General features: G+C 41.0%; 1 protein-coding gene across 2 annotated transcripts in view; it reads right to left on the bottom strand.

The window, feature by feature from the left end:
* GABRA4 (gamma-aminobutyric acid type A receptor subunit alpha4) overlaps positions 1-11,386 on the bottom strand; it is a 46,698-nt gene extending 35,312 nt beyond the window's left edge. Inside the window, exons 1-3 of one of the 2 annotated variants that reach the window (XM_085223220.1) lie at positions 10,992-11,386; positions 10,761-10,879; positions 1,560-1,627 (exon numbers count right to left, since the gene is read on the bottom strand). In XM_085223220.1, the coding sequence (XP_085079346.1) occupies positions 1,560-1,627; positions 10,761-10,879; positions 10,992-11,074 (270 nt within the window). In that variant the 5' untranslated portion in view covers positions 11,075-11,386. The remainder of the gene's footprint in view (positions 1-1,559; positions 1,628-10,760; positions 10,880-10,991) is intronic. The other variant, XM_085223221.1, reaches the window with a different exon arrangement.
* Positions 11,387-18,612: the final 7,226 nt, after the last annotated feature.

Here is an 18,612-nt window from a genome sequence, read left to right as displayed (position 1 = left end):
CCATAACATGAGTACCTCTCTATTAAGCTGATGAGTGTAAATCTTCTTCCGTGTTCTTTCTTCGTGACTGGTAAGTCTTGAGCAGAAGTGTGGACACTTTTGCGTTACAACAGTGAGTCTACGAGAAGCCTCTCTTCTTTGTCATTTCTTGCTAGTAATTGAGTAGCTTACAGTAGCAGTTTCTGTTATCAGCATGCACATGATAGATCTTGTAAAATGAGAGTTCAACCTTTTTCATAACTCTAACTCTGAGAATCAAACTAAACCAGTTTTAAAAAAACATTCTAATTATCCTCTGTTCTGAGACTCTCACACTCCACACTTTCATCAAGGTTTATGAATGCAGCCACATTCATATCACAATGGATATATTCATTTCAAAACCAATTCCAAGATCCCTGAATAGCCTCCTAATCAATCCCTAATGACAAAAGGGGAAACATCTGCTGTAAATACTCCTTTTGCCAGTTCCTTACCTACCTCCATTTCTTGTTTTCACTCCTGCCTTCTCCAAGGTAACCTGTAATTTCTCATGAGGCAGTACATAAAATGCTTCATTGCAGCACTCAATTTAGAGTTGAGACACACATTACTAGACTTATTATTCCAGATTCTTGTACCCTTTGTCACACTGAACAGCATCATACTGTGCATAACAACCACTGAATGTGTAAGATGCAATTCCACACAAGACTAGCATAGGGACCTAGTCCTTGAATAAAAACAGCTTGCTGTCACATACCTTTCCCCAGGATAAAACCAATCAGGTGCCCCAGAAAGTGCAGGATAGCACCACGTATGAAGGAAGTTACCGCCATGAAACTGCCTTTCCCTTAAAGAAGTATAAACATATAAATGCACATATGGCTCTGTTACTTCCATGTTTCATATAAAAAAATCCAAGAAATGAGAAACTGTGGTGTGATTTAAGGGTACGCTCTAGGCACATTGCAGTGGATTTGACCCCAAATGCAGTTGCCTTTCAGGTACAAATAACAGTACTTGCAAATGCAATATTTGTCTTCAGTGAATAGTTCATGCATGTCATTTTGACATTCAATTTCTGCAGACAGTTATGAAAACTCCTATTAGTCAAACGTTTGCTGAAATTGATGCTAAAAGTGGCCCAAAGACCAACAAAAGGAATTCATCTGAAAAGAAAACGTCAACAAGTATTTGTGAAATTATGTCATTACTATTCACCTGAGAATAACATGCATTTGAGAAGGGAAAGGCAATTTCAAAGACATTACTTTTTTCCCCAACAGTATGCTTACTGTGACACTCCCCACAAGGCCTGATTCTGTCTCTACACGACAAAAATCTGTTTTAAATCCCAGGAAGTAATTTCCTTAAACCAGACAAAAAAACAACGCAAGTGTGACCAGAATCAGGCCTGCTGTATCTAATTATAAGATATAAATTAAGCTGTTACTAATCTTGTCTACTTTGTATGATTGACAGAACAGTACAGAGACATGAATTAATCATCCACTCCTTACTGCAGTTAATGGTTTCTCAGAAACAGGAAATGGCATTTTAATTCCAGCAATACATACCATTTCTACATCAGAAACAGGTCCAAAACTGGTGACATATATATCTGTTTTGACTTCCGTAACAGGACCTAATATATGAAAAGGAAGTGAGCAAGAAAATGTGAATTTTTTAGGTCAACAATTGTCATAAGTGATCCTGGCATGTGAACAGTTATTGTTTTGAGGGTTCTGTGGACAAACAAGAGCAAAATGAAAATACAGGTCATTTCAGATATGTCTCTAACAACAAGCACTACTTAACCGTCTTTACCCCACAAGTAGATCAAAGGCATGCAAATCCCCATTTAGAAAACCAGCATTGACTCAGAAGATAAGAAAACAGGTACCAACAAATTAAAAGGCTTATGGAAAACACCATGCTGATCAACAACAAGCACATAACTCAAGAAATCCACATTCCCCAAGGTCTCTATTGCTACCATTCAGTCTTATTGGTAATAACCAGGTTACAGATACTACTGTGCTACACACTAGGCAATTTAGCAGGATCAAGAGATGCATCCACATCCAAATCAATAGTTAAGTTATTTAATACTGACAAACAAAGTAAGAGCTGGGTATCTTAGTATTCTGGGGGGTCTGAACACATGCTACTACATAGCCCGTCTTGCAAGAGCTACTGTTATTTATGACAGTGCACCAAAGTATTGAATATTCACAGCTGGGAATGTCAAGCAACCGTCAGAGAAAGCAATTTCATATCAACATAATCAGTCCCTCCAAGACAGGACAAAGCAACTTGAAATACAGGAATGGCATCACTCTACAACTGAGAATTTTAGAGTTTTCCATAAGTACACATGCAGGAGTTATATCAGTTCTCAATGTAAAACTCTAGAAAACTGCTAATTATTAATAATTATAGTTATGATTCTGTGATAAAAGCATTACCTAATGGTTTAATTTGAGTAGCGAACATACATCACAAATGTATGAAAATCTGCTGGTTTTCTTACCAAACAGTATCTGTTTGAAAACACAGTATAATCTACAAATTCACAACCACAGTTTCTCTCCTGAAACCCAAGGAAGATAAGTGCCTCAAGTCTGTTAATTCAGGATTTATCATGGTATTTGTAATACAAAATTAAAAAGAAGAAAGACTTAAGGAAAGTAAAAGCTGAAGAATTTATGCCTCTGGAAAGAAAAAAATAATTGCTGTTCACAGACTATCATTTTGAATCAAATATTAAGAGGAGAGAAATAAATATGCAACTTGAAAACAGGGAAGCTATATTTCATGCATCTAGAAGTTTCAAACTGTGAACAAAAAGTAAAAGAAAACCATACAAAATTATTTCAGTGAGCAGTTTGCAAGTTATGTATAGAAGAACAGCTAAGAACTTTTCAGCTAAATGTCAAGAAACAGACTCTTTAATGGAAGTTAACAGTTTTGTAGAGAGACATTTTTTCAAGATGAAATCTAAAGAAAAATCACCCTACAACAGTTGGCAGCTCAGTGGTCCCTGGAAAGCTGGATCCTTCACCACGTCTGTCTCAAAGAGGTTTTAAGAATTTCCTAAGTTCCAGTTAACACACACTCATAACATTCTGCTCTTCTAAACATATCAAATGGAAGCTGCTTCCCTTTCTACAAATACTTAAGCATTCATCATGGTACAGAAACCAATGAGTGGTTGGACCAATCATTTCACTGACAATGTAGTCCAATTAAATTTTCTGAATACAATTATTTCCACAGAACTCTAAGAAATAGGGAAAAAACTCAGAGCTGTCAATACTAGAAGTGAAAAAATTTACCTGCATGATTAAAAAACAGGAAAGAAATGCCCAATTGTACTTGGGACGTAGAAACAGAAGCAATCCAAATATCTGATCTCCCATAATCACCACACTATCATTTATCTAGGGTAAACTACATACAATACACATATACACACACAGTATCTATTTATTTAATCTGGTGAAGTCAAAGTGTTTTTGAAATCAAAGTTCTACAGAAATGACAAAGACATTGTCTCACATTGCTCGAGTCTTTTGTTATCCAACAATTAAAAAAAAAAAAAACAACTGAAAGTTATACTCCTAAAAAGAGAACAAAATCACCTGTAGTGGAATGGTATTTCTATGGTATTTTCTTTTCATTACCTCACAGCACACTGTAATTTTATAATTGTATCAAACAGAGCAAAAGGGAACATTTTTCCCATAGGCAGGAGCTGGTTTTCCTCAAGTATTGACTTCATTTGTTTTATTAGATTACAGCTTCACAGGCAATAAGCATTCAGAGTCTTTTTGGAACTTTATTTTTGGGGATTTCTTGCAAAGAAGGTAAGCTCTAAGATCAGGAAATTAGTCTCAAAATCTAAAAGCTTATGATTTTATGCTATTAGGAATCTGATCTCAGCAACACAGGACTAAAAACTGTGCTTCTAGTAACTACTATTCTGCTTTCAAACTTTTATCTACCAGTGGGACCCATGAGACAGAAGGAAGCAGGACAGATAACAAAGCCACAAGATAAGGCTGAAAGTAAAGTTTACCTTTGCTTTCTCCCCTGACATGATGGCACTATGGTGACGAAACAAATGTTAAAAACAAGTTTTAGGCCTCTAGATAACGGCAGATGAACAAAGATCTGCAAACATTTTAGGCATCACAACAGAAGAAACAATATCCACACATTACAGGTGTGAAAATCCTTTCATTGCACCCAAAACTGTGGTCAAACATTAAAATGTTTGGTAGGAGAAAAGACAACTGCAAGGGACAGTGAAAGCTAATTATTCTCCTAATGCTTTTCCTCCCACCTACAGTCCTGTACCAAATCTTCCACCTACAATCTCAGTCCATAACTGTTAAGAGCAAATACTGGATTTTCTAGAGCATCCCAGCACTCAAGGCCAAGCCAAGAGAGCCACAGTGATACCAAAACCAATCCTCTATTCCTCTCATTGTTGAACAGAATATACTAATTCCAATTGGAAACTATAGCGGGGGTAGAAAGAGTGAGTCACACCTTTTTCTTTTTTAATTATTATTAATTATGGGAATTCCTGTCAACGAAGAGGTGATTTGCAGTCACCTAACCTACTTTTACTAGTGATTCAAGGAGCCTTCCAAAATAAGCATGTTGCACCACTTAATCAAATTGGGCTGTGGAAGCAGAAGATCCTATTAGAAAACTTAACCTTCTACAGCTGGCAATAAAATGCAGGGCAATCAACTTTAAATATGACCACTTGTACTTCCCCTTCAATGCATGTTCAGAAAGCATCTAACCACCATAAGTCTTCAGGAACATTGAAGAACTATTTTTAACATACTGGTGTGTATTTTTATGTCAATGAAATAGGAGGAGAGTCCTACACACTGCAGTGGGAACGGTTAAGTCTGAATCACTGCCTGCAAGATAATATACTTTAAAGAAGCTCTGGTAGAATTAAAAGCAACCTCTGCAAAAAGCCAGAATAGTTCAGTGCTTGATAGAGATGCTACATGTGGGCTGCAGAAGTGATGCCAGGCCATAACCCTGTGAAGAGGAACATAAGACAGCTCTCCCATGCATTTGATGCCAGCATATGGGTTGAACTGCAGCAGAGCTCCCAGTAAAAGACTTTGGACTCCATTATCCATTCGTCTCCATAGGCAACTGTCACCACAGAGATCTCCACTGTATGTAAACAGTCAAACCCTGCATAAGCTCACTGCAGATTGGAGATTTTGCCATCAAGAGTCACACAAGCAACTGCAAACCTTAGCAAACAAGTCTGTACAAAGGTCTCAGCGTGCAAAGTACAATTTAAATGCTAAGCATGATCACTGTTGTTATGAGATCAGTCTCAGGATACATGAAATTACATTACATCACTTTCCACATCTACGTCTTAAAAAAAAAAAAAAAAATGTAGCTGCTACACACAGTAGCAGTTTGTGAAAGATTTGATGCTTTCTTTTCAGATTTTTGCCTGCTGCATAAAAAGCAATTATATGAAGCATGTCCTCTACTATGGAATTAAACAAGAGAACATCTGCTACATACGAAATTTCTCTTGGGAACTTAGAACTGGGTAGGTCATTTCAAATGCTCGGACTACATACTTTATTCAGAAGTAAATACACTGAATGCAACAGCACATAGTAGAAGAATGTAAAAGTTGCTATCATGTCTAAAGCTTGAAAAGGAAAAAAACATAACTCCAGAAATGAGGAGATTGCTCTGTTTCTTTGTCTGTTCAGCAGATACTCTCTGCTGAGACAGCCAACAAGGCTGACACCGGTGCCTGTTTTCACAGCGTGGGCACCTGTCTACAAAGAACTGGACCAAGAATATCAGCTAATTTTATATAGGTCACTGAACAACAGACAGATGGTAATGACTTCAAGCATTATGAACCTGGGCCAAATTCAAACCAGTCAACTACAGGTATATAACACCAAATCCTGTTAACAAGGCTTTGAATCATCTGCTCTCATCAGCTGAAGAAGATTGGGCAATTGCCCAAGAAAAAAAAAAAAAAGTGATCATCTTCACTTTATGATGCTCACAGCCAGTCCATTTGTAATAAAAAAATAAATAATTACAAAATCTGTTATGCTGGACAACGGAATCTTGAAGGTATGTATGAGTTTTTTAATAAGAGAAGATAATAATGTAGATACTCTTCTATTCTCTAAATAAAAAATTGTTTGCCCTCTTCGCATTTATTCTGCATCTATTTCCTGACTACAATCACTCCTCTTGCCTTGACAGGAAATGAAACTCAGAAACATTCACAAGCCAAACATGGCGCAGCCTAGAAGAGGCAGAGATGCTCTCTCAGTCTTCTTAAGGAAGATAGTGGCCAATATATTTAATTCCACCAGGTGTCCTGTTGTAATTTCACAATTACGAGGTCAAGAGAAAGAGGAAGGAAAAAGGAGAGTAAATGAACACGGTCCTGTTCCTTCTACTCATGAGCCAGAATGCATGGGGACTTTTGAAGAGGAAGATGAAGTGCAATCACCACTTTAGTAGCTGACAATGAGATTTCATGCCAAACTGTACCTCACAAAAATAAGCAGAACCAAAGAGAAAGAGAGCTCCAGTCTTCACTGACTAATGGGCAACTACACCACAAGGAGCCAGGAAGATGCGGTGGGCAATACAGCCTAGCTCAGAAGGGATTTTTAAAGACCTAATATCAGAGGATTTTTCTGTCAACCTAAGAGCCTTGAACAGGAGACATGCCACACATCTTCTTTCTTTAATCTTACTGAAAAACAAAATTCCCAAGATCAGAAGCACACCTAGCAGAAAAATTCTTTAGAATTAGCAGATACACAGGCATTGCAAGGGATGCTCTTCTAACTTGCCACAGCTGCCTCATTCCTTCTTGGCTTTCTAAATGACGTGTAATGAGCTAGGATATCACATAAGTTTTAAAAGTTACCATAACATTTTAAATTCATAATCTCAGTAAGTGATCCTTCCCTTCTACTCAGTTTTGGTGAGGCCACACATGGAGTACTACATCCAACTCTCTGTCCCTCATTATAACAGAGACCTGGACATATTGGAAAGAGTCCAGCAAAGGGCCACCAAGATGACAAAGGGCCTGCAGCACCTCTCATATGAGGAGAGACTGGGAGAGATGGGACTGTTCAGCTCAGAGAAGAGGAGGCTCAGAGAGTTGTCATTAATGCCCATAAATACATGAATGGAGGGTTCAAGGAGGATGAAGCCAAGATCTTTTCAGTGGTGGCCAGTGCCAGGACAAGGGTCAATGGGAACAAACTGGAACACAGAAGGTTCTCTCGGAACACCAGGGAAGCACTTCTGTGCTTTGCAGGTGATGGAGCACTAGTACAGCCTGCCCAGAGAGGCTGTGGAGTCTCCTCCTCGGAAATCTTAAACCACCTAGATATGGTACCTGCTCTGGTACCCCTGCTGGAGCTGGGTCTCATGGACCCAGAGGCCCCTATCAACCTCAGCCACTCTGTGGTTCTGTGATCCAGCAGATGTTTTAATTGGATCTCATGGGCCCTCACTTCTGCCAGTTCCTCATGTAAAGTCTAAAACCATAGAAGTGTTAAAAATAGCAAATCAGATTCAGACCTTTTATTCCAAGTGAATAATGCTCCTATATCAAAAAGCTGTCTGGAGTTCTACAACCATTTTGAATCTAATCACTGGAGGAAAGGTAACAAAGTGATTTCCAGAGAAGAATCAAGGTTTTGTGATTTTCTAGAGAGTTTTCATTTCTTTTTTTGTCATGTGCAAAAATTTCAAAAGCAGATAAAAACTGGAATAAAGGCGCAAATGGTTTTCCTTCAGAATTTTACATCTGAATAATAAGAGCACTTGGGTAACATCAAGTTTTACAGCAGATAATGCTTTTCATTGAGTACACTGCAGGTAACTTCTCTCAACACTCTGTTCTTGTGATCTGTTAGATTACAGGCTGGACATGATTGGGAAATCCACATGCATAAAAACTTCATTCTGAAATTCAGGACAGCAGCAAAATGGCACATGGACAGAACATAACTGACTTCACTTCCACTACACTGTTTTCAAACATCATGCAGCATTACTTCATTCATTAGTTTCTAAATACTTTCCCACTACTGAAATTCAAACTGTTATGCATTTAAAGTCATCCTGACAGCACTTGCGGGGTTTTTTTCATGCACAAAAATGCCTATTCTGCTCTAATTAATTAAATTTCTTGTTGAAACCTCTTTGCTTCTCTCGGTTCTTTGAAGGATTTAGATTCCTCCCACCCAAAGTCGAGGGGAACTTTCAACCTCCTCCATGAACCCTTCTGGTTTTGTTTATTACACTACCAAACCTTTCGGTGATTAATAACTGACAGCAACTTGTTGGATTTTTTAACCTGCTTCATGAAGCAACTTTGTAACGCACAGCGTTCATCAAATGACATGGGAAACTTCATTCTTCTATTTACCCTCAAGGTAAGCCACATTACTACATAACATATAACAGGGCAAGATCCATATTATACTCCATTAAGGTTCAAAACCCTCCTGAGAGGCCACATTTACATTCACAAGCATGCTCAGGTGATTTAACTTCTTTATAACCACCAACATTGTGCTATTAATGATGCATGGAGAAACTGGATGCAGTTTTAGGAAATCTCCAAAATTTAATATGTTCTACTTTGCATGCAAAGATCTTCATGAATTGTTATTTATAGTTACTCTAGAATAAGCCAGCAAAATTCAGAATTTGGCTAGCTCCCCAAGCCCGATTTTAAACATCACTTGCACCAGAATTAGAAGTGTTTTCATTGATTTGAAGATTAAAATCAGCATCGGTCAGACCACTGTGAAGTCTTTTGTTCTTAAAATAAAAACTTTCATTTCATTTTGAGCCACGTGCAATTTAGATGGTGAATCAGCTTCAGGAATAAAACAAAAATAAATATTCTGCTGCTCATCATAAAACAGCTTTAGTGTTACCAAAACACACTACACTTTCCATCTCTAAATATTCCCACTATGATGACATTTGTTTGCTATGCTCTATAATGGCAAGTGAGCCACTTCTAAGAAAAGTCCCATTTGCCAAAAGACTTATCATCAGCAAAAAAAAAATAAATAAATAACATGGAGAAAACTTAATTTGGATAGCACATAACTAATCCTCAGACCATGTTGAGTTGTATCAAAAGGTCATATCTGACCATTACAGAGAAGTTTCTTTTTCTGGTTGATTTTGGTTTTTAGTTCTTGTTCTTGTCAAATAAGGTGACAATAACTTGCACCAAAGAGCTAGGGTGCCAGGCATTGTTTTCAAAATTGAAGTAGGTTTGCCCATGTGTTACTTAGAAGTTCAAAATTCAAAGGTGATTGATTTAGGTATTATGAGGAAAGAAGAAGTAAGTAGTAGCATAATATTCATTTCACGAGACATATACTCAGAAACATTTTCCTCAGACTGAAATGTGAAGGTTTTTTCCTTGTATTATTTACTTCAATTCTGCAGTTATGGAAGTTCAAGGAGATTCAAGGAACTTTTCCTTCTTGATAGCATTTTGCTGAAAGTCTGCAGCACTTATTGTAGAAAAAGGTCTACTTCTGCAAAATATCCTGCAAGTGACAACTGTATCAAAATAAAAATAAACATAAACTGTATGTCACATTACATATTTAGTAGTTGTTTAATTTTAGAAATCTAATAATGCTCATAAAGCATATTTGCTAGATGACTAATTAGTTGGCATTCAACCTAAAACGATGCCAAACATAGCACATCTCTTGTATGCATGCAGAAATGTCTGTAACCTCTCTGCAGAGAGTAGATGGAAAAAAAGCTACCTGTTCTTAATGATTCCTCTGGGTGTTCAATAAATTCAGTTTCCTTTCCACTTAAGCTAAGCTATGGGAGGCCTCATTTATTCAATATGCTGAAAATAAAGAAGTGATCAATGATATTAGGAGAGATCATGCATGTAAGCACAATATATGGTATGTGTGGAACATGTTGGCATACACGTCAGTGTGGCTGTATCACGTGTATGAAGAAGGTACTTTCAGGGGAGGAAGAAAGTATTTCGCAACATAAACCTACACAAGGATCTCGTTCAATTCCGCATAGAGGCAGCCTATAAAGCTCTACTACCTTTGCACATCATGAGAAGAACCGTAGCACTTCTTTTTAAACCTTTTTTTTTTTTTTTAAACTTTCAAGTCTATGTTTTAATAGCTCCATGCCAGATTATAAAATAAATCTGTATTTTGTCCCAGTCCTGGTTATTTTCAGTTCCACATCCCAACAGTAACACTAGACCCACACAGAAGAGCCAACCTGCCTTCTCGCTCACAGCACAAGGGGCACAGAAGAAACTGAAACATCCACACCGTGGGTGCGGGCAAATTCACGACCCCTCCAGTCCCTATTCCTACGCAGCAACTGATTACTTCCAAATCCAAGGCGGAACGGGAGCAACCGTGGTTACTGCTGCGTGCCCGGGTTCCCGAGTGCCGGCTTTCTCTAACTCGTTGGACAGAGCCCATCAGCGGCACGACCCCGCAGCACAGGCAGAACTACCCTCTCTCTCCTCAGCACCCGGGTGGCAGCAGATCCCGGCACTGGACAGTCTTCCCACCCCCACCGAGCGGTGCGCCCGCAACGCCGCGGACCCGGCTGCGCGCACGGAGAGCCGGGCTCAGCCCTGCGCTCCCCACGGGCCCCTCGGATGGACGGCGGTCACCCCTGCGCCGCGCCCGTACCTCCGAATCCCGGGCGCAGGCGGTTGTCATAGCCATCCAGGAGACTGTTGAGGATGCTGGTGAAATTCTCCGGCCACAATTTCTCCTCTTTTTTGATCTGTCCCGGCGGCCCGGTGAGACTACAAGTCAAAGAGGGAGCGGGTGAGCGGAGCCGCTGACACCCGGCTCGGGGCAGCGGCACCGCTACGAGCCGTGCCGGGAGGGGGGTCGCCCCGCGGCCGGGGTACTCACCACGTCGCCAGGCACAGGCAGTGTAGAAGGGCGATGGAGAGACCCGAGGACATGGCGAAGGCTGGCTCCTTGGCAGAAACCATCTTTGCATGCCATACTTCACGCCTGGGCACGTTGTCCGGGGCGGGGGACGGGGACGGCGGCGGCGCCGGCAGCCCCCGGCGGCCCTACATGCGCGGCGCCCCGGTTGCCAGGAGCCAGGCACGGGCGGAGAAGCGGCGACTTTCCCCGCGCCGTTAACTCTCTCGGGGCAACAGGCACCGGTCCGCGCCGCACCCGCCTCCGGCCCGCTCCGCCCCGCCCCGCTCTCCCACCCGGGCCGCCTCAGCCCCCTCCGGGCAGCCGGGAGGCGCCGAACCTGCCCGAGAGCTGCCTCCCGCCCGAGGGAGGGCGGAGCGGAGCCGCGGAGGAGGGGGCACTCAGCCAGCCCGGGCCTCGTCCTGGTGCTCCGTGCCTCGGGCTTCCCAGCTCGGGGGATATTGCGGAGGACGTGTGCTTGGGGACACGCTGAGGTGCGTGCCTATGTGTGAAGATGGACGGTTTCTTTCCCCATCGTGTCCTAGTGAGGATTGCAGTGTGAAGTCTTCGTTTGCCCTGGTCGACTCCTCTCCCGAAGGGGAAATAAAGCTGAGAGCTGGCAGAAAGAACGTAATTCCCAGCGAGGGTCCCTCAGCTGCCGCTGGTCGTGTGAAGGTGCTAGATGAGGGGAAGAACTGTGACTTCAAGGTTAAAACAGAGCGCACCTCAAAGGGATGGGATTTGGTGGGTTATCCCACACTTCTGGAAGTAGAAATGCCAGAAGCCAGGAACTGGTTTCACGTTGTATCTTTATTCTTTTTTTTAGTTTCCTATAATTAGGAAGCCAGGTTAGTGACCCAAATAATTTCCATTATCCAAGGTCCAAGGGATTCTGCAGCAATTACCCACTCCAAAGCATTGCTGTTCTGTCAGAGGCAGAATGGGGCTTTTGGGAAGAAAGAGATGTTCAGGATGTTCTTCCCTCCCATGCTTTCACTGACAATAAACAACTTCAGACCAGGTGTGCTGCGGAGTCCTTTATGTTTGGAGATCAATGTGCATACTGATTTCAAGGAGGATAGTGAGGTTTGTTGTGCCAGAGTACATGGATAAGGTATGGTAATTGACCTCAAGACTACAGTACTTTTTATGCCGACATAAGAAGGCTTTATTCATTACATGCTACAATATCTCCAAGCACTGAAGTACCTGATTATCCTCAGAACTACTGCACGTATGAAATCTTCCTGATTGTACTTAGAGTTTGCTCCAGTTAGGGTGCCCTTTGCTGACTGAAAAACAATTAAGACTGTGCTTCAAATCCACTTAGCTACTGGTGCTGTTTATCTTTAAAAAAAAAAAAAAAAAAAAGCTCCAGTCAGTCAGTTCTGCTTCCAATTTTAAAAGCTCTATTTAGGCCTCTGCAGATTATGAGTCTGCTTCCTGATATTTTAACTGATGAAATGCAGGCATTTCCCAGCAGCGCCCTCCTCACAGGTACAACCACTGTGTTCCTTAATAAACAGAAGGCACCGGGCACTAAGGCAGCCTTATTATAACAGAAAGTATGATTTTTTTGACTCTTGACTTCATCCTATCTGAATTTACCTTCAAGACAGACTGAAGAAGAGGGCTGAATGACCACTTAAGTGATATGTAGTACTGTGATATTTGAGTCCAGTCCTGACCAAAGCTAGGTCACTATTTAAAGAATCAATTGGCTTTCAGCTACTCTGCCTTTCCTCTCCTATTTGAATCCTGGCTTTTCTGCTCCAAGTCCTGCTAGATCCTCATCTCCTGACTGCCTTGCTGGAATGATGAATGCTGTGCAAAAACTAAATTAAGTGAGCAGCCTGCTTACAGACAGCACGTATACTCTGTAGAGTATTTACAAGCTTGGACTACGGTAGGATGTCAGTCCAAAGTAACAGCCCCAGTGAGGACTCCCAGTGTGAGAGCAGCCTGATGGAAACCAGCACACTAACGAGTGCCCACTGCCCTTGTTCCATTAGCAATCTGATCAGGAATGACAGCAGTATGTATGAGCAGCTCTTCAGGAGGCTAATTTCCTCACATCAGTTAAGTTTGCCATCATTAATCAGCCTCTTTTTGTCTATAAACAGATGTAATTTGTTTTTTCTGGACTAGTCTTAGTCCCATGTTATAGAATGAACTCTTACAAGGGAGTACTTAAAGTATCCTCGATAAAGAGAATTGCTACTTTTAAAGTACCCTGTGGGAAAAATCATTCCCATGTGGCAAAACTGTGAGATTATCCAACCTAGGGATATCTCAGAAAAATTTTGCTGGCAGAAGACAAGTTCACAAAATTAAAGCAAGGGCAATAGATGATAATACAGAAGTGGGAAGAAGACCAGAAGTGGCTGGTCAGAGGTAGAGAACAAAACCCAGCTCTACAGTACTGTCATTTCTAGCAGCTGCTGTGGAAGGAAGCCAACAATATCCTGGCAGAGCTGGAACACCCTTGGGTTCAAATTATTACATGTACAGACACCTGTGTGAACTGAAATAGAAAAGCTGAGTGGTATTCAGTAGTATTAATCTCTCCAGCAGGTGTCCTGAGAAGTATTATCAGTCAGCCCCCTCACGGATCTGTGCTTGGAGTCATAGGAATTGTTGGTGCTGCAGGCCAGTAGTACCACTGCAGATAGCAAACATACTCAGTCATTCCCTTTCAAGTGATTCCTAGGTTCTTTAGAACAAACAATAATAATAATGATATCTTCTGTCTTCTCAGTAAAGGTAACATCAGGTTGAAAGGTCTGTGGACATACCATGCCAGGGCACCAGTAAATAAGTACTCCTGGCATCTGAGAAAATTCACAGGTTGTATTTGATAAGAAAAGGTAGACATTAATGTCTTTCTGTCACAGTCTGCCTCCTGCATGTTATATTGATGTAGAATCAAGTGCTCTTTGACTGCATTTACTCCCTACATGTGTTTAAACTGCATGAGAAATCTAGATTTCTCTAAATCAAGAAAATTAGAGTACTTATTTATCAGCAGTATCTTCCTTATCCCACTTTACAAAGAATTTACTAAAATTAATACTGAAAAACAGAAACCACTATCCTTAATATCTGAATGAGTGTGTCATTCATATGCTGCTGAAACTTTTACAAATCAAGGCTTGAGGGGAACTTAAACAGTCCAGACAGACAGTAAACAGTCCTGTAAGCCAGATGCATCGCTCCTGCCTTTTGGTATATCCACTGCCCTGGCTATTTTCCAACATTTTTGAATCACACCTTTAGTGAATTCCATGCATTTGTGGCGTAGACCCATACAAAAACTCCCAGGATGACTATTTGTCATCAACAGATATATGCTGATTTAAGAAACAAACAAACAAACAAACAAAACTACTACTTTAAATCTTTGATCACTTCAAAGAATTTCTGGGTCATGTCATCTCTTTAAACAAATTTTATTACTTGAAAAAGGTTTTAGTGGTCGCAGTCTGGACTGATGGTCTCTAAATATGTTTTCTGAATTCAGCATTTTCTCAGCTTCTCTAGTTTTTACCACCTATTCTTCCAAAATTTCTCCCAAGATATCTCACCCATCATGGACTATTGTAAGAAGGGGACTATTTTTGCCCAGCACCATATGCTCAGAAAGCACTTGAATAACTTAAATAGGCTTTTTTTACTGCCCCTGTGTTGATACATCTCCCTAATGATTTTTGATGAAGCAGATATTCTGGCCATGCCTCAAAAGCAGCTTTAGCCAAAGCTATGGAAGAACTTTTTACTTATTAAAACATATAGAGCAGCAGGAAAAAAATTCAGCACTCCTCCCATTTCTACTTTATTATATGATCAAGTGGAAACAAAAAGGAAGTCAGTGCTTTGCTTGTGGAATACATTATATAGCCTTTCTGTATTTTTTATTAATACTTTTTTTAACTGTAGGCTCCAACAACTTTGCAGGTTGTATAAGTAAATCATGGTTTGCAACCTTTTTTCCAGAAAATTGACATGACCTAGGCCTGGCATCAAATACATTAAGACAGCCAAGCTTACTTGGAAAAGCCCAAGGAAGTCTTTAATGCCATCCCTGGACAATTATGGCCCTATCTCATTTTTGGTAAATTACTAAAAATCATACAGGTACCTTTTTAGTATTTTGTAATTTCTGGTTTTTGATCCCCTCCTTGCACCTCCTCATGAGTGCAAGGGATCTTTTGTTCTCCTCTTCCACATCTACACAGACTGAAAAGATTGTGGGAACCTGCAAAAAATACAATTGCTCTTGGCTTTGTCGAGACTGATCTAGAACTCAGGAGAAGCCCAAACCAACTGTTCAGGGAGGAGCATCGGTGTGGAGTCTCTGGACTGTGAGACCTGAAGTCGCCTCTACCAGTATGGTTATCTTTATGCAGTCTGGGTTCTGGGTCTGTTGAATGCAACTTAAGTTCTGCTCAGGGAGCAGTAAAATAGATGCTACAGATTTTTTCATTTCTTCTTCCTGTCCAGCTTTCCCTTCCCACTGTAGTTCTGTCATTAGCATATTTCCTTCAGACTGCACCTTTCAGTATTTGATTACAAAGTTGTTAACTCCAGTTATAAAAGAGTTCCACTGAATGCGTTGTAGCTAACATTACCAGATGCAGTTCCATCTCTCAAGAGCTTACAGTCTAGATAGATAAGACTAACTAAGGGTTGGGAAAAAGCAAGCATATTATTCCTATTTTGCTGAGAGAAAAAAAAGCTTAATTGACAACCCAACTCCATGGAGGAAATTTGCAGCAGAACAGGAGCTTACTACCAGCCTGCTGGGCCCAGTTCAGTTCTTTAGTCACCACCTCAGATGTCCTTTCAAAGCGCAGCGTAAGCTCTATGTAAAACTGTAACCTTCAGCTGGTCCAGCTTTGATTCACTTCCATGGCCAGAACTCCTACGAAACTGCAGGAGATGATGCCGACATGCTTTTAGCTGTATATTTTTTCCTCTGACATATGGTATTTACAAGACTGTTCTACAGTACCATGGTTATTTTAACACACATGTCCTCGATACCTTGGAATAAGGCTAGAAAATCCTTTGAGTACCAAATATACTTACATATATATATATATATATATATATATATATATATATACACACACAAGCATAGATATATATTGCTATTACTGATTGCAATAGGATTTATGTGGATTCTTCTAGTGATTGACACATGGATTTTTAAGAAGGTAAGCTGTGAGCTTCCAATTTAAGAGGCCTCTACACACTGCATTAGAATAGTGCTTTTGGAAGCACTTATTGCAGGAACAGCCAGTTTGGGACAAAAAGCGTCGTCAGCAAGAAAGATTTACAGATTTCCTGTGCCACTTCTATTTCTCATCTCATCCTGCACACACACTCATATGTTTGGGCGTATCATCAATCTACTTCATGTCTGCATCAGGTTTCCTGTTGTACAGGGGCCACCAGGGCAGGTCACAGCCACCTTCTCAGTGTCAGAAAGGAGGAAAAAGCAGATCTCCTGATTTCAGGCTCAAAAATGAGGATCCTCAGAAAATATGATATCTTCATGCAGGGGAAAAATTTCTAAATTGCGACTTTTTTCTGAAAGCAGTGTGAAGGACAAGGCAGCCAGGGTTATGGGGAGAAATCTGGGAAGCCCTATACTCTACCTTCCCCTGTAAGAGCTGCCAAGTTTAACGAAAAATGTGTCAAAAACTGTGGTTGCCCTGAGCAACAGTAGCAAACCTTCTGCAGCTTTCAGAGGCGGCAGGCAGGGCAGAGGGTGCAGAGGCAGATAGAGCAGCTGCATCCCACTGCTGCTGCCTGTTCCTAAAGACAATGAGAGAGCAGAAGCACCAACAAGGCCCCTCCCTGGAAGGCTTCGTGTTCCTGCTCATTGCATGTCTATTAATCTCAGAAGTGCATGAGTCATGGGCAGATGAGTTAAACTTGCCTCAGGAGCCATAGATCTGGCTGCTGACTCACACTGGAGCTGATGGCAACTGCTCCAGTGATTCTTTCCCTGCTGGCATGCTGCCTGGCTAGCCAGGTCTCTCATAGGCAGGTGAGCCTTATTTATCTTTAAAAGAGAAAGAGGGAGAGCACAAAGTCTCTGGGTTGTAAAATAGTTGAGAAAAAACCTGAATAACTGACCTAGGTGTTTCAAATGTACTGCATAGAGACTTCAGAGACTTCTGAAGTGGGGCCGACTTCTGATTCTCCAAAGTCTGGGTTGGCAGTGGAAGATTTTTCTGTGCTCTCTTTCCACTTGTAGCTGTGCTGAGGATGGCTAGCCCTGCTCAGTACCACCTCTGTGCTGACAGCAGTGTTCAGGAAAGACATGTTTCTTTTTTTTGTTGGGAGAGGACAAGAAGAACCATTCCTCACTGCTGCTCTTTTTGCTGGTGTCAGGCACACACATTAAAAAAGACACATTCCTTTCTGCCTTAAAAAACAAACAACCTACATGTCATAACATTTTAAGAAATACATCAGCTGTAGAAGGAGCAAGGCATACAGTCATCATAAGGTATTCTATATCTACCTTCTTACAAGATAAGCTTGTGAAGTTGCTCATCAACCACAGTCAAAACTTTCCTTATAATGATAGCATGTCTCTACTAAATAACCACGTCAGCTAATAACACGTGCACTCATATTAGATAGAAAAATACTCCCTTTAAAACACTTTAGTTTAAAAACAAACACAACGAATTCTTTATGACAAGTGAGCCACTAAACAGACTTTTGCAGTGCCCAGGGTGTCTGTAAAGAGCTGAGAAAATCAGCATTTATAGCTGTACTTGTAATCTCTGCTGACAAAAGCAAAAATTGCCATCGCAGTAATACACTAAATCTACACAAGATACACAGCCTATCTGCTCTTCATTACCATCTGGTGGTTGCTGCACAGAGCAGCATTACTTGCGTCTCAAAATGTTACACGGGGGAATTTCCATCTTAGCACCAATAAGAGAGGAGTGCTGTGAGAGCACAAGGGGGCTGGCTTTGTTTTGCAGGCCCAGTAAACTTTGTCAAAATAAGAGGGTGGAAGAGAAAAAGGGAGTTTAGAAGCATCTTGTGGTACCTTGGCATTTCATCAAGTGATTTAATTGTACCTTTATATCACCTGCTGTGGAAGGCACAGTGCACTGTTTCCTCCCACTCAAAGCAGTGGCAGCTGACACTATTTTGCAAGGCAAGATATCTTGTTGACCACTTCTCACAGCTGGTTCCCAGATCTTCTCCAGTACTTACTGAGTGAGGTTTCTTGCAAAATTGTCCTAGCAGAGACATTATTATTCATTATCCTGCAGTGAGCAGGAGAGATGTAATCCCATTGTGCAGCTCTATGGAGAGACAGTTAACTTCTCGCAGTCTGTGGTCTCACACCAAAGCTAAAAACACTACTAAACATGACGAAGTTGCCCCTAACCCACAGACACTTAAATGCCTCTTTCTGCAGACAAAAAGTTCTTTGAGCAGGCTAGGATAACTTGGCAGCTGGGAGCTGCCTTGATCTTGTGCCTTGGGTGGGATGGCAGTTTTTGTCCCATAGTATGCCCTGGCTTCAGTTCCTCTGTATAGTTTCTTCCCAATCAACGGTTTTATC

This window comes from Meleagris gallopavo, chromosome 4, assembly GCF_905368555.1.
Source record: "Meleagris gallopavo chromosome 4, MGAL_WU_HG_1.1, whole genome shotgun sequence".
Classification (NCBI taxonomy): domain Eukaryota; kingdom Metazoa; phylum Chordata; class Aves; order Galliformes; family Phasianidae; genus Meleagris; species Meleagris gallopavo.
Note: the sequence above shows the minus strand (reverse complement) of the source record. Positions and strands in the feature narration are given on the sequence as shown.